This window comes from Sinohyriopsis cumingii, chromosome 12 (assembly GCF_028554795.1).
Source record: "Sinohyriopsis cumingii isolate HCF-2022 chromosome 12, ASM2855479v2, whole genome shotgun sequence".
In the NCBI taxonomy this organism is placed as follows: Eukaryota; Metazoa; Mollusca; class Bivalvia; order Unionida; family Unionidae; genus Sinohyriopsis; species Sinohyriopsis cumingii.
This window is the reverse complement of record NC_142972.1, coordinates 33,212,861-33,235,577: the sequence shown is the minus strand read 5'-3', so window position 1 is coordinate 33,235,577 and position 22,717 is coordinate 33,212,861. Positions and strand designations below refer to the sequence as shown.

Sequence of the window (22,717 nt, the reverse complement as noted above, 5' to 3'; positions counted from 1 at the left end):
AAATACAAGAAGAACTGTCTTAAAAGAGTTCTTAAATTTGAACTGTAAATATATCTCTTGATTCAACCTTTTCTTATCTGACTTATACTGCAGAGATAAGAATAGCAAATATCAATTATCAAAAAGAGGTTAAATATTAAGCAACAAAAAGAGGTAACATTTAAAAAGAGCTGAGTCCTCTTGTACATTGGAAAGTGAGGGGTTCTCCTGTATCATTTTTAATGACTGCGGTCAGTAATTTTGTGTGCAGATATCAGCTGTATTTATTTCTTTGATGTGGTTTATATAATGTAAAAGTTAAAAATAACGAATCGATCGCGCTTCAAAATTTGGTTACACAGTATTTTCGTACTTCATTCCAATAATTGACACATTTGTTTTCCATTTCCTTGTCTCGATCTATCGATCAGGTGTTTGTTTATACTTTCACGTTAGTGTTATGTTTATACTTCACTGGAATAATTGTCACTCGTGTTATTTTCTTCTCTCCGATTTATCGATGACGTCACCTGTACAGCAATTTAGATTTTATTTTATAGAATATTATCTGGCTAAAATTGTATATTTTAAATAATTGTGAGTATGATATATTTAAGCAGCATTGGTCGGAATGGAAAAAACAAGTTACTGTCTTAGACATACAGAGTACACAATGAGTATTGTAACCATAATGCGAATTACATAGTCTCAGTAGATAAATAAATGTGAATTGTGAGACACACGCTCTTCTGTCATACTTTTTAGAAAATTTGCCAAACTCTAAGCCATCCGCCCTTCTATTCTCTAATTTTGATTCAAGAAACCCTTAGGCCACTCACCCACACTTTTTCTAAACACCAATCCTCCACCCATCAAACACTAAACGTGTTTGTTTTTCTTCTCAAAATCTCTTGGTCATCTGACATCTTCTCCTCTACATTTTTCACAAAACACTTTTTTTTTCATTTGCAGCTTCGTCGTCGATTCTAATAGTTGAAATAGCTGAAGTGATCCAAATAGTTTGCGGATTATTCCTTATTCCGAAGACATTTCCAGCTGACATACATCCCATGTATATTACAGTTGATCACACCATCTCCTTGTGCTATTAAATTACTGCGTGACACTTGTATGACAATTCTTCTATAGTGCTTGTTTGTGAACAATAAAAGTATGATCAATAGGTTTGATGATACCTTGAAACAATTAATGAAAGCTGATACAATAGTATTTACAATAATAACGTAAAATTCGAGTGGCGCCGTATATGCCTAGTGATACAAAAGTATGGATAAAATTATTTTTTATGGCCAATCAAGTGACAATAAATGGATTATAAAGGTCATCGTTTCCCATATGTTGGTCTGTCTATACCTTGCATCCAATAGAAATAGAATAGACATCGACTGAGCATTGCACAATGCACCAGCAGATCAGGACCACTGATGTTCGATTGCAATCATACGTAGAACAGACTGAGAAGATCTTGAAAAGTCAGAGTAGTATATACTGGAAGGCCTAGGTCTACGCTGCTTCAAGTTGGGTGCAGATTAACACGACCAGGTATGGTAAAGATAATCTAAATCGCCTTGAGATGGTACTTGATTTTTATATGTATTTTTTATATATGTATTTTTTTAAGAAGCAATGCCTTTCTTTTCAAATAAAAAGGCGTTATATCAATTCTGTTTTATTTCCTCGAATGAAACATGTAAGGAACATATTGTTATTATTAATATTATTATTATTATTATTATTATTAACATTACGGCAGGCCTAGGTCTACGCTGCTTCAAGTTGGGTGCAGATTAACACGACCAGGGTGGTTCACATCACACTGATAATTGATCAAATGATGTCAATCAAACCGGTGTCAAAATGCCTTTTAAGTAGGCCGAAATTTAAACAAATTGAATGGGTAATGGTGGGGTGGGGTGGGGTGGGGAAGGTCAGAGCAAGAAACTATTGTTGTTGTTGTTGTTGCTGTTGTTTTTAGGGTTTAACGCCATTTTTCAGCACACGATAGGCTATACATGACGGCCAGTATTAGTGGTGGAGGAAGAACCCCGGGAAAATCCCGGAAAAAAAACACCGACCCACGAGAAGCTACTGGCCAGCTTTCTCACATACCTACATTGGCTGAATCCGAGACTCGAACCCACGCAGACAGAGGTGAGATGGCAGTGATCCGTAACGTACAGCGCTTTAGACCACTCGGCCACTCGATGCCCCTAAGAAACTATTTGGTAAGAATATCCAAGCCATGCTTCAAATGATATGTTGGTCAAAAAGCACAGTGTAGAAGCTTGGCAAAACTTTGAGATTATGTGGAAAAAAATTAAATAGTTTCCATTTCAATTTACGTTAGCACTAAACTCAGAAAATTTTAAAAAAAGCCTAGATTTAAGCCCGACTTATAATAAAAGAAAATACAATCGTAACATACGTCGAAGTTGCAGATCAGTATCATGTGTGGCTTGATGCCTGGAACCTAATGCTCTTGTCATTTTCGATCAATAACCAAATATCAATGTTCTAATCCACACAGGCATTACATAATTTGCATTTAAACATAATTATTTAAAATTCGAAAATGGGTTTGTCCATCCCACGAACAACACACAGTCTGACTGCTTTCCGAGAAGTCCTTGAAAATTAACTACATATAAATAGAATTCATATTCAAAGTTAGAACTCAACGTAAATAGTTCAGTCCAAGTTTTACTCGAATAAGTAAAAATCAAACTTGATGTATGCCATATCAGTATAAATCCTTAAATTAAATTATATGGTAGGTAATATTAACATTTTATCATTTGTTATTTTAACAGTTATTGTTTATAAACACAATTAGCCTGTCGTTCCTAGAACATAATACAGCAGTGATCTCACAATTTCTCAAATGGTTGAACTTTTCTATCAGCTGTTGTTTTCATTTTCTTGTGTGGCACAATCTCCCAGATTTCAAAAATGTAGTAATTATGAACACATATTAACCGTAGAGTAGAAACTGTAATAAAGCTTGCGATCGATTTACCTCAAGGGATACAGCTGGCTTGCAACTTCAGCCACTTTTGTTTTAATTGACTGTAATTTTTCTTTTAAATGCCGAACCTGCTCGTCATTGTTATAATATTCGTGAAAGTGAATTAATCTCTTTAATTCCTGCTCGAGTGCTTGGTATATTTCTTCTATCCGTTGCAGATTCTCGATTTTTGACTTAAAACAAATCTCAATGAGACATTCCAAAGCTTCGGACACAATGTTATTTTGAGGCATACTTTTTGTGATGTCATTTTTCATAGACACCACATCTTCTGCTAAATGTCTTGCGGCATTATAATTTTCCAGTCCCATTTCTGCTTGACATAAGTGCAGGATGCTTTCGGCATGAAATGGACTCCTGCCCATGATTGATTCCCGAGACTTGACTGCCTTCAAAAAATATCCTCTTGCTTTGGAAAATCTTTTACATTGAATATGTACCTTACCCACTGCATCATTTAATGCACTTAGGCTAGACTGATCTAGTAGCGACTCTTTAAACGCAATACATTCTGCTTCTTTTAAAAGTTCAAAAGCTTTCTCGTGATGCCCAATTAATGAGTAATCAGCTGCCACATTTTTCATTGAGATAAGCAGAGCTGAAACTGGAACTTTGCTTTGCATCTTAGCCTTTAACCCCTTCTCGTGATAGTAAAGTGCCTGTTTAATGTCACCTTTCTGGTGATAAAGATTTCCCATGTTGTTGAATATGTATCCGAATCTAGGCAACTCTTCTTCACATATGAGTCTCTTATTCTGCCTGACGCGCTCTTGATTTTCCTCTTTAAGATTTTGTATGTGCCTATGTAGACTTTCCTCATAAAACTTTTCTGCAGCATCGAAGTTGCCTGCAAATTTTAATAAAGATAAGCAGCTTGTACCTTAAGCTAAGAACTGAACCATTTAACCATAATTGTATATTTATTGTTCAGGATAAAATCAGAATTCAATACCTTCAATGAATAATACGCTTTTAATATGTAATCCTCAATGAAATATCCTGTATGTCCTATCAAGATAATTTGCCGGTAAATAGAGTCATACACTGATGTTGGACTAAAAGCAGAAGTTACTGACCTAACCAAATAAACAACTTACCTCTAAAAGTGGAAACAACACCAAGAGAATTAAGGGACTGCAAACATAGGGCTGTTCTCTTGTTCCCCATGGACTCCGATATCTCGAAAGAAAGTTTCAGGTGTCTGCATATAAAAAGGATCGGGTGTCTGAATATTAAAACGACTCAGGTGTCTGCGTGTTTAAAAGAACGCGTGAAACAGTGTTATCGAACCTCCATGTTGCAGCCAGCCCATTATAAATCAAAGTGAACATATTAATCTCTCTTACATGACCATAGGTTCATTTTAAGCAAGAATATATAAAGACAGGATGTTACCTGGATTTCCATAAGTAGGTGATTGTAGTGTAGTTTTAAGGCAAGCAATTTTTATGTGAGTAGAAATCGGATTCTTGTGGTAACAGTATATTAAAATATGTAATCAGCAAATGATCTATTTTTGTTTTTAAAAGGTTCCAATGTTTGTTTCATGTACCATTGTGGTAACAAAACTATACTCCATCATCTTCTAACTCGTATACATGACATGAAGCTGGATAATTTATATTCAACTATGAACACCATATTTATAATGTTTAATATTTTCTAGGCATCGAAAATGATTCACCATGAAAACGTCACACGAACTCTTTTCGCATCATTTAAAAACCTGAATGCAGCCCTAGTGGTCATGAAATTGTTTTCCTTGCCTGTACACATATTTCATTTAATTAAAATTTAGATACCTATATGTACCTTCGTCACCGAAGATAGCATACTGCCCATTTACTTCGCAACCCTAGAATAGCACATTTAATAATTTATTAACTGCAGTATTATATGAGGCATACTTAGTTATAGATTGCCGCAACTATAGCAAAACAAGATATATGTACATCCATACATAAATACATACACACATACGTTATATGCTATTTATAATTCGAAAACGTAAGTGGAAAATTGTGTAAGAGGTAAAACATTTATTGTACTGTTGTTTGGCTCCTCTAGAAACAAAAAGCCATGTGACATTATTTAAAATTTTATATCCATGTTTTCACGTGTTCCATTAATCATCGTCGTGGATGGAAAAGAAAATATATGATGAGAAATAATTATTTTGTATGGATCAAAAGACACCTCAAATTTTGGTCAATGAGAAATGTATTGGCATAGCTAATTTCTTGTATTCTTTTAAACTGTCTTGAATATTGCATAAGTATTGTTCTAGTAAAAACGTCATATTGTACTAATTTTGTAAAATTTATTTTCAGTTATATCATTTGTAACTGGTGATAATAAATGTGACCATAAGTTATGAAATAATTAGACCAGGAGTTAATCGCTAGCTTTTATAATTCATCGTGATTTTGTAATTATTTAATCTCTTGTCCATTTACAAAGGAACCTTTGTGTAAGTTAAGCAGTGAGGGTCACGAAAATAATTCCTTGATTCAAAAATTCAGGTTTTCGTCAAATGAAAACTAGGCCAGCAATGACATAACGTCAGTTTTCCTTTAAGAATCATACAGTGTGAGTTTTTGCCCATTTAGTATGATTATCGTAGAAATTTAAATTAAGGCCACAACAAAATTATGAACAACTCTTCTTATAACTTAGTCACTTTGTTATTTATATCTATAATGTCTGTAACTTTTATTCATGGTTGTAAATTGTAGTCATTATCTATAACGGGAATTGGGTGTACGTGTATAGGGTATATTTTAAGACGTTTCGAACGTAAAATTGCATAGGATCTATAAATATATGCTTACATGTCTTTACAGTTACTAATGATAAAATTTTCAGCAAATATATTGACAAAATTCCCTCTTTTCATAATGGACAAGTCGGTCAGGTGATATCTTAAAAGAATTAAGTTAATGCCCGTTGGATTGTTTAAATGTATGAATTCGTCTACCATATTTGAAATTTACAATTTGTCAAGTCGGTATTTATGATGTTATGTGTGCTTTTAGCTTTTTCGCCTGTTTATGAATGACTCGGACTGAGCAGTTTTCTTATTCTTATTTCTTGTGTTCTTGTTGCAACGTGAAGTCTGCAGACGTGTTTTATGTTGTATTGAGATGTTATTTGAGAGGAAAAACATTTTTTAGGATCATTCGTTGGAAATGGAAAGTGCTCATTAGATTATAATATTATTCTGGAACTATTGTGAATTATTATAAGGATTTATGGACAAAGTCATTTTGACAACGTCACGAGTCTTGGGAGAACATTACATTTCCGGTTCTGAAATTTATACGGAACTTTTCATTCTTTTGGACTTTGATATAACTTTAACAGGATTATTTTGGATTCACTTCATTATACTGTAAGTTCTTCTCATATTTTTATTTATAACTTAAGTTTGACAAACTTGTTGGTTTTGCTTTTTTCTGTTACTTTTTATGACAACAGAGTCGTATCACTTAATATAACTTGATTATGGCTACACATGTTCGCGCTATTAGGAGGCTGGCTGTATCGCAAGCTCCAGTAAAACCCTTTAAATACTTTTCCAAATAAGCGTATCATTTGCAAACGCTAATATTCACTGGAAATCTATAGGTTTTGACGTTAAACGTATCTGACTCAAATTGCACACATTTAATTATGACGGAATCCTACCATCGAACAATACATACTCTTTAAGGGCAGATCCTAAGATAATATGGCATATTTTGGACATTTATGGACATCATATTGATACTCTGACCTACCACCATTGGGGGTAGTTACTGACTCGCTTAATGTTCAGTGGTGTTGCTAAACGTTGCAACTGTGACCGTTTGTGTTGCAGGGTTAAACTTCCAACACGTATTTTCACATCAAAAAAAGTGTTAGAATAAAGCAGGCATATTTATGCATATTCACGTGTAACAAATAGAGAGGAGAAAACGACATCAATATATAGGTATATAATTTGTACAGATATAACGTTTCAAAAGTTTTTCAAGATCTGTTTAAATGCAGCCCTTACCGGCAATGCAATCTTTTCTATCTCCATAACATTTGCACGTGCAACATTAATTATATGTACCTAATTTCTTTCTGCATTAAATTTATATCACTCTTTTAGCACAAATACTGTCTTGATTAAAAGTAGACGAATAGAAACCTCATAGGTAACATTACTACTGACAAAATTAAATCACATCATAACTTTTGTTTTAATTTTAGGCTTTTGACTGGTTTTTATTCAGGTAATATTTTACTGTAATTTTCATTTGCTCATTAATTGAATATTCTTCAGCGTCTATTTGTGTATACTGTGTAAAAATTAATTTTAAATGTGAAACCAAATCTGTTAGGCTTTGTGCAGAGTGTAAAGATATATGAAGAGCCGTCTTTAGAGTACCTGAACGATTCATCTGTTCGCCCTTGAACATAAAGATTCCAACCAAGTCGCTGGTGAACCTCAGCCAATTTTACAGAATGTGGGCCATTTTTCAATACATGCAGTGCCTGACGATAAAGCGCCTCCCCATTAACTGTGTCACCCTAAATAAAAGAAAAATAAACTTTATGTAGCATAGAGTAGAAACGAAGGAAAAAAGAAAATAGATCAAATTTTGCCCATTTTTTAAGTTAAATATTGTTTTGAATTTATTTCCTTTATCTATTTGATCTAACAAATCGCATCTTTCAACATTTTCGGGTTTTGTGTTTATTAAAAAATTTCATGGCAACATTCTGCAAATATAGGATTACAAATTAAATGAAAATGATGATTGCTCTTTTGGAGTTATTATTATGTAATATCACTTGAAAAGTAGTTATATTACGTGAACTTTATACTAAATGATCTGATTATCCAATGCATATATAGCATTATTCCCTTTTTATCGCAATCTAAAGGAATTCTGGACATACCATTATGTATTACAGTTCAGATTTGAAAATTGGGGATAAACATACTCGCGAAAGTCTCGATATCAATCAGATGCAAACATTTGAACTGCTTTCGGTACCTTGGCATTTGTTAGCAGACTTCCATACGAAATCTTCACAATGGCTTCATCCTGGGGCCGACCGTTGTTGCTTGTTACTTTTAAACAGCCTTCAAAAAATTTCTCACCTAGAGCTAACATTAGAGGAAAGCAAATATTTTTTTTATCTGGCTTTCTTTTAATTGTCACACGAAGGAATACACAACACTACTTATTATTTTGCATTTTATTTCATCATATTGCTGTAATACATCAAAACGATACATTGATTAAATTGAATTAATCTGTAGTGAAATAAAATTCAAGTGAGCCTAATGCACTCTATTGGTCACATAACATGTATTTTGTCGTATACCTAATATAGCATCTTCTTCCTTTTCGTAGACTTAAACGAGGGCGTAAGAATCAAGATGTAGACTATATTAGATGCGAAATAATCCGGTTCTTTTTTCGATCCAAGAGAAATTTATCAAAGTAACCACATGTGAGTAGTTCTTTTCGTGAAATCCTTAACAATACAAATCTTATTGTTTGTAATACATGTAACAACAATTCAAGAGAAGGCAAGTTAAAAGCAATTGATGCAACTCTTAGATAATTAATAGCACAAGGCAGATAAATCTGCAATACCAAAGACTAAGGACCAAGTCTATGCTAATGTAAAAATGGAATGTCTGAATTATAAATAAGATAATATTCTTTCGTGTAATTATATAGGGTTAAAGGGTAAGCTGCGGAAAGGTTACTGAAATATAAGGGACGTGTATCCAGTCTTTAGACTACATTAATAAATAATGTTTGTTACTAATAAGAAACTCACACACAATAGTATCTCCTTTAATTTACATTTTACCATCTTGCATTTACAATAATGACGATGTAAACACATTACAGCTTTATTTCACTGCAATTTTGTTTTTATAAATTGCTGATTTAGCAAGGAAAGTAAGCCTGTCAAATCAAGAACCGTGCATCAATACCAATTTGGCGAATAACAAAATTGTTTGGAGATAAAATGTCTGCTTGTCCAAACTAGAAAATAATAGAATTAAACAATTATATAGTTTAATTGAAATAATCATTTAAACTTGTGTCTTTTATTTCAAATTCGTCAGTGGTTGTCTTAATGAACTTCATCATGTTGAAGCGCAGATTCGTGTTGATTTTGATCAGATCTTAAATGGTTTTAATTGTAAATATGTAAACAATAAAATAATTAATTCTTCGGAGTGTAAAGGGAAAATTTGATTATCATGCGGTGTTATCAAAATTTAGTGAATGAACAATCTCTTCAGCATACTGACAAATCGAGATCAACTTAATATTCAAGTACCAAGTTCATGAGAACTGAGATATGTGAATTTAAATTCAGTAGAATGTTCAATAAATTCACGCTTCATCGTCAATTCAAATGCAAGAATCAACACATTACTAGCAGCGGAATATTTTCCGCAGTTATAATTCTTCAAGTAACTATTGATTACCTATCACCTTTGAGATTAAGTGCCGACGGAAAACTTTAATTTCTTAAGCACAACAAATTTGTCTTGTGTGATAATTGAATAGCATATAAAAATATATCGGTGACGGAAACAAAATAAAATACAACTATAAAAGTGGCATCTACGCGTAAAACTATAGAGACTTGTTTTATTTATTCATATTTAGATTCATATGTTAAGGACATTGTTCTTTCCAGCTCATATTGTTAAGTATATTTAATATCATAGTATGTGCTTGACTTTTGTTCATGATTCAATATTGTACTTATGACGATGATCATTCGTAAGCAACATGTTCACTTGAATTTGGTTTCAGCACCGTGGCTTTTCCCTAGAAAATTATGTTGTCTAATTTACCTTTGTCATCATGTTTACTGGAATTAAACCTCACGGCCCGACCTTGTGTACCAGATTGGCATTTTCTGGAAGCGAACTAGTTTACGACCTACATCCTGTATGTTTTGTCACAGGTCAAATGGCAGTATGTATATAAAGGACTGGGTGGGCAGTTATTTATTCATATTCTAATATCAGTTAAACATCATTTACTGTTTTACTGTTGAGTTCAGTTATAATTTGAGATGAATCATTTATTTAAATTATTCATTGGCATTACAAAGTATTCATTGAATTTTGGAATCAAGCACAACATTAGGATTACTGAATCATTCAAAGAGATTATGGATTATATCATTGTAATACATCAAGGCTATTAATAAATCATCCTTTTGAAGACTACCGGTCCATCAGCACATTCAAGACATGTAATTTATTTGCAATATTCGAATATTCGATACTCTTGGACTTGTGATAGAACATTTAATCGTATATTGGATTCAATTAAAAATAATTTATGTTCCTTTTAAATTTTCACATTTTGAATTATAGGGAAATACGTTGTTTGTTAAATTTTACTAAACTTGCTGGTCTCACTTTTCAAATAATGCAACCTTGATGAAAAGGAATGTATACAAACTGCCTAGTATATGTGCCAGTTTCCAGAATTAATGAACACTCACAAGGCATGTATTCCTCCAGCAGTCGGTAGGAAGTTGAGGCGACTTCAATAGAGAAATGGTAGGTGTCTTCCTTAGCGTTTAAAATTTCTGTCAGCAATTTTTGTAAATTTGGGTGCTCCAAAGCGAACAAAGAAAGGGCTTTTGCATAGTCTGCAGTGGACATAAGATGGCTGATATTCGTAATTGTTTCGGTGAATGTCTGACAAAACCGTTTTCTTGTATCTAAAAAAGTAAAAGAAAGCCATGTATTATTTATGCATAGTTTTTTTTTAACAAATATTATTAGGTACAGTCATATAAAGGTATGTTCAGTCAAATTTAATCAAACTATTAACCTAATCACCATTTTCTGCTTATAACTTACTTATGATCAGAAAAAGGAAGACGAAAACGATTATCCTGACGCCCAAGAATGCACCCGGTGTGAAATTATTGTAAGATGAAAATTTACGTTGCAATTTACTCATACTTTTAAGCAACGGTTTTCTGTTCTGTGTTTAAATGTTTGTTTGTCGAGCATTTTTTCCTCTTTAGGATTCTTTCGTCTTCTACATGCTGTAATCGTTATTAAATATTTCAGTTAACAAGGCATTACGCGTGTGATTTTGTTTTTTTCTATTGGCATTAATGTACAGCAAGCAATTTGTACAAGGAAATTATCAAATATTTATAGAGCAATAATCAACTTTAACATCTCATAATATGCATCTAAACAATTTCAAAGGCGGTTTAAAACCTACCCACAGAGCAGACGACCTGGACCACATAACTTAAAGATGTAATTAAGTTATGCGAAAGGTAAAAATTATATCGGATAGTTGTTGTTTTGGTTCTGTATGTGTATGTGTTTTTTTTATTGTCTGTTCATGTAATGCTTGCTAATTGAACGGATTGGAAACTAAATAACATTAATACCCGCTTGGTTTGGCAAAGACATGTTAAAATGGTGTTTTCATACTTGCTCAACCAGAGAATCAGAATAATTATAGGGCAAGATTCGGAGTATTTATACATGAGTACCCACATGCTTATTTTAATAAATGTATAATTCTGATTTGTACGATCACTTTTCCGAAATATGTCTCTATGTCACATGAAAATATGCATTAAGCAATACGTAAATGGGGTATCGATACCACCAATGCGCGAATTGCATTGTGATTTTGTATTTTGCATGTGCTCATGTAAACCGTGCAGTCTTTTACCTCGTCAGAAGCCCTCCTTTATATTAATATTCAGAATAATTTTATCACTCACATGGGCGCACATTACGTTAGGAAAAAATTCACGTTTAGCCATATTTGGTATTTATTTTCCATATTTTATTATTCAGATTCTGTATATTATTGTATCAAACGAAACAAAATGGATTTGTTATTTACAATAAATTACCCGAATACGAATACAAATAAACGTTTTTACAGGCATTTCATGCACAAGACACAGATACATCAAGGCAATTCAAGACTAAAGAATTAAACATCATTATTATGCAAATAGAGACCCACTGTCTGCAGTCCTCAATCGTTTTGAATGAGCTCATAAGGAAAAGGTTCAAATGATCCTTTGTGGCATTTATGTGCAGTTGCAAAAGAGGACAATTGGTAGTCCAGAATCACAAATGTATTGTCAAAGGTGTTATTCTGATTTGTTCTTTATTCCATTCTTCCTTCGTTAGAAGGTTCGTTCATGACGGCAATTTTAATCATGACATCTTCCAAACAATTTTAATGTTGTCATGGCAAAGTATTTTAGAGTGTATTTCTAAAACTTATTGAAGACTGTTGGAGATATCTAAGAAATAAATGCTAATCCTGACGTAACACACTAATTTGATTAACAATTTTGCTTTCAATTTTGATAACTTCTTGATTTCGTGTTTAAATCCATTGACCATAAATGACATGATTCACATGTTCCATAAAAATTGAATGCATTTTAAGAAAAATCCGCCAATCAATTATGTATATCTAACTATGCTTGAAATTAATCATGTGTGTATGAACATATCCAGTGGCAGATCCAGCAATATCGTTTATGGTTGAAGATGGAGGGATTGAGGGGGGTATAAACAAGTAGGTAGGGGCCTTGTGGGATGGAACCTTTAGTGAGGAACATCGCGCGAAGTCGCTGGAAGCTACAACATTTTAGTAGTTTCCGTGGCATCATTTTATCCCACCTAACTGTAAAGCAACATTACTCCAGAAAACGATCAGTTTGTTTTGGCCCCTTTTGGGTGGAGTGGGGGCGGGGTGGAGTTGGCGGTGGATCCAGGAACCGTCCCCGATATCTAAGGAGATTACTTTACAATAGCTCCATGTGTCAAAGTATATTTAAGGCATTCCAATCGATCTGGTATTCAAATAGATATAGAATATTCTTTAACATCTTATTTTCAGAACAAATTGTCACCGTTGACTAGCATCATAACTACAGCATGAATAACCATTTTATGTCGCTGAATTTATGGAGAAGACTTGTTCATATTTCAGGATATATACTGTAGATCACAAATCTCCATCTCTGAAGTCCACAAAATAATGTCAAAAACATAATAATGATTCTCCAAGCAGACAGACATTTATTCGAACATATGACCACAACATTTTCAATAGATAGCAGCAAATATGAAAGGTACATGCACATGTACTTCGATTATTGCCAATTATAACTAACTTATTATATGATCCTAAAACTGAAAACGACGACTGAGACATTGTCACCGAATGGACAAAAAGCTACAAATCAACACCAGACCACAATCAAAGTCATTTCCTGGTATCTGCAGTGAAACGTGTTCGAACCAGAAATGAGTTATGTCTAGATGCAAATTTTACGAAGAACACCTTACAGTGGTGATGCCAGAGGAAGCATGAAGCGACATAATATCTTTTGTGTAGATAAAAATAATCATTAACGTGACATACAGAAGGAACGGTATAAATGGTTCACTTCAAATTATTGTTCCAGACAGATGTTCGAGGCATTTTCCGTCAACAATTTTAGTTGTCTGCTCCAGGCTTAATAAGGAAATTAGTATGGTATAAAACAGAGGCCCAGTTAAAATAAACTGGCAACACTAAAATTAATAATTAATCTGGCAGTTTATTTAATACCTTTTACCAAGTGCGATTAATTTGAATCGATCCACAATAATACTGTACGTAGGTGTCACATGATTTATACAAAGAGACGAAAGAACGATTCTTTGAATATTTCTGCTTGCGAACCAATTATCGATCAGGGATATGTAGATGTTACATGGAAAGCAACCCATAAATTCCAGGCCCATTTGGTCAGGGACGGACGATTAACACTTTTATAGACCTAGTGCGTAACTAGACAATCGTCTGCATAAAACGCAAAATGTGCCGCAACTTATTTGCCTGCAAACACCGGAATGTATGCAGTGGCTGCATTACTGCACCTTAACGAACATATGTTAAATCCATGCTTGAAGATGACAAAGAGGTCAATAAACTGAATGTGTTTTCGACCGATTTGGAGATCTCTCAGTTATTTTTAAGTCACAAATACTTGAATAGAAGTTCTTGGAAGAGTATAAATCAGTTTCGGCACGGGCCTTATGGACGAAATCTATTCGGAACGCCTATTAAACATTCCATGTTAGCAGTGTAAGTGGCCATCAATTAAATCTATTGATTGTTATAAGGCCTTTAAAAATTTTCATCCTGAGTTCTAAAATGATCATTGCCAAGCATTCGCTCTCCATCTCTTTCTCTTTATTTTTCTCTCTCTCTCTCTCTGTCTTTGTCTCTCTGTCTCTCTCTCTATCTCTCTCTCATCGCACCTTAATTCCAAGTCGTATAGAAACATGTGCAAATTATATGACACCTATACATACCAGGGAAGCTCTTGATGCACACGTATACAGATATACACTCTCGCAGAATGCTATGTATATCATATCTCTCTGTCATGGTATCATAGTTTATATAATGTCGTCTTGTCATCAGCTTCAAAGTTTGATCTTGAGCACCATCGTCTGACTTATGACCTGTCAAATTATTATAAAATAAAACCAAGCATTTAATAAACGTATATATATTGAAAAATATGTTTGCTGTTAAAAGTCGCAGATATAAATCACTACATGGATAAACATGGCCTCCGTCATAGCATCTTGTACTTGGAACAATTAATCTGCCGAAAGCGTACAATAAATAAAACTTGTGGAATATGCTAGCAACAGTGTATCAGTCAACAATACTCTCATACAAAAGGAGAAAATGCACAAAATGGCAAACAATTATTTTCGTTTTTATCCGTTTTTTATAGCAGGTTAGCTACTTGTTTCAGCAGTGTTTGCTTGGTTTTTTCGGGGGATGGGGCGTCAATTGCATAGTCACTATATTTAACAACAGCGTAGCTATACCAGACGTAATTTTGACATGTTACCCATCTATTACACGAATTTAATGGACTAAACTGTTGCTTTACCTAACATGCCTTTAACTTGCTCAGGAGTGAAACTCCCAGGAATATACTCCAGGGTGGCCAAACGCTGTTGAAATATTGATGATAATCGTTCTATGAACTCTTTGTACACATCAGCTGAAAATAAAGAATTATGTGCTAATAAATTTGATTGAACAAACTTACTGAAGTTAAAAACGTCATTCAGATGAAAGACATCACAAATAATTGGAGAGGTGCAATAAATCACGATATTTGACGTTATTGAATTCTCCTATATTTAGTTCAGGCAATAAATTTACAACTTAAACTTGTCACAAACTAATGAACACATAAATATATCTAAGTCTGTATCAGCTTTGTGTGCTCAAAATTACTTTATGAATGCAGTACCTATTTTGAACCTACCTTTCCGCTTAAAATTTACCGTAACAGGTTGGCCGTAAATTACTAGAATATTTTTAGTCCCTTACGTCGTGTTTCATATTGAGCATCATACATAAATTACTCCTTGCAGAACCTATGTATTTAAAATTCTTTGTATCTTTGCAAAGCAAGGCTTATCAGTGTGCCATATAAATACAAGTGAATGCGAGTTTTCATTGAGGGTTATCTGTAAGATAATACAGTTTCCTGAACCTTAGGAATGACTCACAAATTCTCTGATTCGCCAGGTCAAGTCTGCATTCTTGCTAAATATACAGCAATTTACACATTTACTTATTTCGAATAAAGACCGAAATCAAAATTTTATTTCTAAATTTGTCAGTAGACGAATTCATAATTGAAGATAAATTTATCACATTTAAAAAATACATACTCTCTGTATGTGGTCGGGTTCATGACCTCGAAGGAAACACTAATTTTTGCAACAGCATGAAAAATTGGATTTTCTCAATTAATACCTTTTTCAAATTAATTCCCTTCTATGGAGTAAATTAGCAGAATCTAACAGAGGTGGATTTTTTTCACTAAGCATATAGCATGAAATAAAATTATTTAAATGTATTGCCGCGGAAATGGTTCTTGGACAGACAGAAAGACAGACAGACAAAACATCTGGCGGGATAACAGACATATAGACATGTACTGAGATACGTTTAGGGAAGAAGTGAAAAGAAGGTTATCATTAATTGCATTTTACAAGTTAATATCGTGTTCATTTTGGCGTCAGCATTTTGACAATAATAATATCAAAATCAATTACTCAGCTAATTGAATTCCGTTTGACTCACGTAGATATACGAGCACCAGTAAATGAGTTATTCAAACGCACCCTCCCCCCCCCCCCCCGAAAAAAAAAGAATAAAAAAAACTCTTAAGAACTTCCAACGCATGTATATCTTAGGATCAATAATTTAGAGAATTGAGATTTTTTGGTTCATTTTCTTTGTAAGATTTCAATCAAAAGATGCTGGATTATTCTTTCTGAGTATAACATTACATTTGTATATTCTAACAACAGTGCCTTAATTTAATTAAAATCAGGTTTGGAATGTTCACCGTCTTACGCATATTAACTAATAAGAGATAGGAACCTCTTAATTTAATCTCATGATGTCATGCACGTTTTACTATCAGATGGGATGAAAAGGGATTTTTAACAGTTTTGAAACTAGGGATTCTTCTTAACAGGAGCAATGGGTATCGTTAGTCCCACAATGTAAGACGTATCACATGTTTTGGTGCCATGTCGTACAGCCCAAATAACGGCCCTGTGCAGCGTTTTTCGATGTTGACTGATATCTGAACGAGCATCCAAGTTTTCACAAATATCTCACACACTTTGCAGCATATATTGAAGCTTTTCCACAAATTAAAGTTATGTTGATTTAGCCGGACTTTATTTACTCTTTTTTTCCCAATAAATTCATACAAGCAAACTGATGTGTTTTCAAGTTCCGTTGACCTACATTTCAGTTGGTTTAGATGCGATGGAAGCCGGGAATGCCGAAGCTGGTTAAAAGGATAATAAATATCTTGAACGAATCAAAGATATCTAAACACCTTTCTTCAATAATAGTATATTTCTATTCTTTTCGTTAACCCTAATCCTATTTCGGCTTTCCCGGCTTCCATTCAATTCCAACCAGATGAACGCAACATGAAATTGCGTCCATTTGCTACTGTCAGATTAAGATTCCATCAGGATAGCGTCAGCAAACAAAATTTAATCCATCAGATGTAAATTTGTGAAAGAGTGTCGATATAGGCAGCCAAGTGTGTGAGATATTCCTGACGACTATAGAAGGCCATTATATAGGCAGTAAGACGTATAACCAAAAGAAAAAATATAATTTGATACGTCTTACGCTGTAGGACTACACGTATCGTTATATATATATATAGGTGTGTGTGTGTGTGTGTGTGTGTGTGTGTGTGTGTACCACAGTTTAATTTTCTGAACTGTAGCAGAGAGTGTAGTTGCAGATGGGGGGAGTGTCAAGGCGGGTCATAACGGGTGATATGAGAAATGTCTGTCAATCAGCATCACTTATTTCTCTCATTCTATTGCTTTTATCAACGAAAACTTTGCGTCCAGTACCCACTGTTTCAGTCCTCATTGTTCTCGCTTTACATGCATCTGGATCTTTTAAAAGCAAACCTATGTCCAGTTTTTGGTGAGATCCCTGCTCCCACGACATACAACCACAATCTTCAACAACAAATGGTCGAAAATCGTGTGTTAAAAAACAAAGCAATTTGTGATTGTATAGTGTCCCGCAAATCCCGCCGTACGGTTTACTTGCCTACAACGGCTTATGTTGGAGTGTAAGGACGACTGTGCGATTACATTGTTTGAAATTTTAGTCTGCGGTTTTATCTGGGGTTGCACATTTTCATCTGATGTCACGAGTGGACGGGATAGTTGCTAATAATATATTGTAAGGAGGAGGTATAGGCAAAGCTTCACTTAGAGTATAATGAAAACTGATTGGAACCAATAGAGTTCTATGTGTAAACAAGTATATATATATATATATATATATATATATATATATATATATATATATATATATATATATATATATATATATGTAATGTATAACGTTGAGATATGTAGCTTACAGGAAAATTAATTTATCCATTTCAAACATATTAGCGTTAACAATAATATGTCTTTCATAGTACTTGCTGTAGACAAGATAATATTATATGCAATGTAAGTATTGCAAAGAGTATAATTACCTATCCTATCTTCCTTTGGATAAAATTCCCTGCTGAGAGCTTGTAAACAACACCTAGTCAAAAGCTCCACTATATCTTCTGGTTTTAACAGTCCATCATCTGCCTCAAGCTCTGAACCAACCATTAGAAGAGCCAAGGGCAGACCACCACAGAGTTCAACAATCTTATCCATATATTGACCAAAAGGTATGTTCTTTGCAACAGTGCGAAGGAGTTTTTTGGAGTCTACTTCATTCATAGGCTCCAGCGTTTTGCAGAAGTATCCTTCGTTGATCTCGGGGAACGAAAATTGTGTCGTTGATGTGATATATACTCGGACATTGCATGTGATACTGGACAACGTATCAATAAATAAGGGGAGTGTGCTGTCCAGTTCTAAATCTGGCACATCCTCATAATGGTCAAAGCAAACAAAGAAAAGGTAATCATGACTTTGTCGGATATGTACTTCAATCTGACGAAACCATAAATGTCCTTGTCTTGCATAACTGGGATCTGGCACAATACCAAATAATGCACACATGTGAGGATGGAAATCTCCACCTTTTCTCAAAAACTTCATGTCAACATTAACAACCTTAACATGCTTAAATATGGTGTTTTCTTGACTTATCATCTTTTCTACATCATGTATGTGTTTTTGCACCGTTCTTGTTTTTCCCACAGATCTCATTCCAAATACTACAAACACCACCTTGTTATCTTTCCATGCATTCATAAGATCATCAAGGAAGTCTTTTCTTCCTTGAAAGGGCACAGCAAGGTCGTCTATATCCATTTCTGTATAAATAAAGACAAATGCGTGAGAGAAGAACAGCTAATTTTTACTACAGCAAAAGCGTAATTAAATTTACTTATTCAGTTAAACTTATAATTTCCGACATACCTCATTTAATCTACTTACTGTTTCATTCTGCAGATTTAACATGTTAAAAAACTCAAGCCACTATTTGAAGCAATATGTCTTCTCTACATTGGTGAATAAAAAGATACATGCCCATAACAAATTATTTCGGATTCTTTTGTAATCATCGGCTGTATTTAGAAAGGATCTAAAATAATGTCCAAACAAAATACACGGCAGCCTTAATTAAAACAACTGACCCGCCTTAAAAATGTAACCATCTTTACTTTAAAAGGTGCGGCCAAACTGTGCCTGAACATATGTATATGGTACGTGCTAATGTGTGTTATGGATTAGCTCATCGTTAAGAGAACACTCAAATTATATGAATACCCGGGTTTATTTATTCCTCCAACTCTTGCTCCTATCAATAGAGACCAGACATTACCTCTGTATACTCCCTGTAGACACTTATATCCATGGGCGAAATTAATTGACTAAGAGTACATTTGGAAAAAGTAACAAAACCCCAGGTGCAAGACTGATTGTCTACCAACCATCATATGCAAATCGGTTATTGAACATAAAGTAAGACAAGTACAATGCAGCGCCAATTTGAACTTCTTGCAGCAACTGACAATATAACGCATTGATTTCGTCACATTAATACGTTGATAGCATTGCACATGTATATATTCTGCAAATTTAAATTTCAGAAACATGTCATTTCAAATAAGTACATGTAGTCAGTTATTATATTCCTTTTTTTGCTATAGAAATACAACGTTATGCGGCTTCAGCATCATATAAATTTTGAAATAGTTTCACAACCTCTGCAACAATAACACCGGTGTACTACGTAAAGGCTTTTAATTAACATTTGATTAAAAATACATACATACAAAATTAAGCTAAGCAGGCTGATAATTTGACTTGTGTATTTTTAAAATTCTTTTAGAAGCCCCCCCCCCCCCCGCTACAAAAAGTGTCAGGTGTAGCTGGTCTAAAGTTTTGATTTCTGACTTAGAACCCCTCCATATGAGAGCTGTAAGAAACATTTGTTTAATCATGTATTGAAATAAACTAAAATGAAAATATTAGAGAAAACCTACTATAAGTTTGTTTACAGAGAGAGATGTTTCTTGACATGAATTGACTGACCTGCTCCTTATCAATTTATTGCAATAAAACATAGCATACAAATCTTTGTAAACAACATTAAAAATTGATTTGATGAAAACAATCTTGAAAATAAGAAACTGTATAAGACTACGAAATTCCAGACATATATATCGAATAAGAATCTATAAAATTTCATAAAAATGTTAAAAGATGGCATTTTAAATTCAGTCATTGATTATTTTCCTTAAATACTTGGAACCAACTTACAAGTCTCCACAACATAACGATTTGCTATATAATGGTACACCTTATAGACTGGTCACTCGGGTTCCTTACAGCCATCACATTGCTTCTTATAAACGCAGACGGCGATCGATTGTCTGGCTTATGACATCTCAGATTGAACATTAAGTGTATGCAAGATCCGCACTAACATGCACTAAAACTTAATTCACTATCTCAGTATTTTTTCTTTGCTAAATATTTACATTAGGTCTTAAAACTACCAGGATACACGGGTATGTAATACAATGTAATTTATTCTGCAAAGCTAAAATGTTAGCTAAAGAACAGTAAGAGTTGCACATTGCATATTGAGTTAGGTGTGCAAAAAAATGGCTAACACTTTATCAATATGTCGATTTTTTTCTACTTGCGGGATAAAAGGTCTTAAATCAGACATGCAAACATGAAACCTATACAGTAAAACCTGTTATGAGAGACCGCCCCTTCTGCAAACCAAAAGCGGTCTCTCAAGACAGGTGGTCTCTCATAAGAGGTGTGTGAAAATGGACTGGTTTTCAGGGTCAATAGTTAGCATTGTTGAAAAATAAATAATACCCATACTCACTGTACATGTATCATATCCTTTATTCATGAATCTTGTTAAATATTGCATGCATTCCTCTCAAAATATCTTTATATAATAAAGATATACATCTATCAAACAACGAGAATAAAATTTATATTTCAACATCACATTAATATGTACAAAAAATGAACAGTTAGATATGATGTATATATCTTATTTTATACACTTATTCACTTGTTTTTTTAAAAGAAATCCATTATACTTCTTTGTTGACATGTTTTACTCAGCTATTTGGTCTGAACATGTATCTCAATTATTGCCTTTTCCGGAATCAACTTTCCACTTAATCGTATGTTTTTATTCCTTGCAACACAAAACCACTCCCATACTCGCTCGTTCAGATCTCCGTAAACTGTCCGTCGTGCCGTGGCATATTTCCTCTGTGCTTGTGCACCTTTCTGCCATTCGTTTCTAATGGACTTCTTGTCTTTGATTACATTTTGAACTTGCGTTTTACCGACGCTTAAGCTGACTGCTATTTTGCAAGTGGTCTCGCCTTTTTCATTTCTTTCAATGACATTAATCCTTTCTTCCAGTGTTACAGTTTTTCAAACGATTTCTCACTTGAACATAAGGACTACCGGCGTTTTGTGAGTTTTCATAAAGATAAAGAAAAAATACAAACCTCTAAATTGACTGCGTATATCCATCATTACTCCCTTTGATGTTACTCTTACTGGCTATTCACAAGACTTCGGCAATACAATGGCGGTTAATGACATGTACTTTAGTCTGGTTGACTGCAGTTTACAAATGACACTGTACGCTGGAGTTGTAAATTTCACAAAACTGGTACTGTAGCAAGACAAATTATTTTTAAATACTTTATTAGAGCAATCTTTGCTATTTATGCAGTCTTGTTACAAAGGATTAAATGATGGTTAGAGGTGTTTATCCCGATATATGGTTGTTCAACTACAGTGTTATTTAATGTGCACTTTGTTTGCATACTACATTTATCCCGAGCTCTAGTGTTTACAAAGGATTAAGTTAAGGTCAGTGGTGTCAATCTGTTTTGATTTTTTGGCGATGCGGTCGTTCATAGCAGTGTCAAAATGCATATTTTGCCAAGAAATCGCAGTCGCTGGTCGCGGTCAGCAGGTGGTCGTTCATAACAGAGCGTTTATATAGTAAAATCGATCCGTGCATTACGATTGTGGTCGGAAATGACAGGTGGTCGCTCATAGCAGAGGTCGCTCATGACAGGTTTTACTGTACCACATTTAAGATTAAAGAGGATTTATTTTGGTTCATTCAAAGGGACACAGTATATGTTACAACAACTTTAACGTCCTCGTGATATCATTGTTTATCCCTCATGTCATATAAATTACTGAAGAAAAAAAAAAGGAAATTAAGGACGTTTATTGTATCCCCGTGATTACTTGTATCGAATATTAACCAATGTTATACAGAAATTGTTAAAACTCCCGGTGCGAATCGAGTATGTTGATATTTCGTTTGTTTTGTGATATCTAATCTACTGTATACGCCCTATGCTTGAAGATTTACACCATTCATCTAGTAGATATATAGGTTTTTCGAGTAGATATAGGCAAATGAGTGAAGTGGTAACATTGTATTGTCACAAGTGGCATCATCACTCGTGACAGTAAAAAAAATGTTTCCACTTCATGAGTGAAATCTTTCCTGTTATCTACTCAGAATAAGTATATTTTATTTTTCTAATATATTTGTA

The 22,717-nt window shown here is 33.9% G+C and overlaps 1 protein-coding gene across 1 annotated transcript; it reads right to left on the bottom strand.

Moving 5' to 3' along the window:
- Window positions 1-1,776: 1,776 nt before the first annotated feature.
- LOC149786219 (uncharacterized) lies at window positions 1,777-21,709 on the bottom strand. The gene is made up of 9 exons (XM_089975908.1): window positions 21,644-21,709; window positions 18,182-18,961; window positions 15,017-15,130; window positions 14,421-14,573; window positions 10,487-10,777; window positions 8,056-8,168; window positions 7,443-7,585; window positions 4,123-4,226; window positions 1,777-3,872 (listed from the first exon to the last, which is right to left on the bottom strand). The coding sequence occupies exons 1-9, from the start codon at window positions 21,669-21,671 to the stop codon at window positions 3,013-3,015; spliced, it is 2,586 nt and encodes an 861-aa protein (XP_089832034.1). The 5' UTR covers window positions 21,672-21,709; the 3' UTR covers window positions 1,777-3,012.
- Window positions 21,710-22,717: the final 1,008 nt, after the last annotated feature.

What these genes read in the sequence shown, in the direction of transcription:
- LOC149786219 (XM_089975908.1), bottom strand. Translation starts at nt 21,671, where the DNA reads ATGATGGATATACGCAGTCAATTTAGAG. An exon ending in GCAAGTTAAAGGCATGTTAG is followed by an intron (nt 14,574 to 15,016) that starts GTAAAGCAACAG and finishes ATAATTTGACAG; the next exon opens with GTCATAAGTCAGACGATGGT. An exon ending in CGAACAGATGAATCGTTCAG is followed by an intron (nt 4,227 to 7,442) that starts GTACTCTAAAGA and finishes TTTTATATGCAG; the next exon opens with ACACCTGAAACTTTCTTTCG.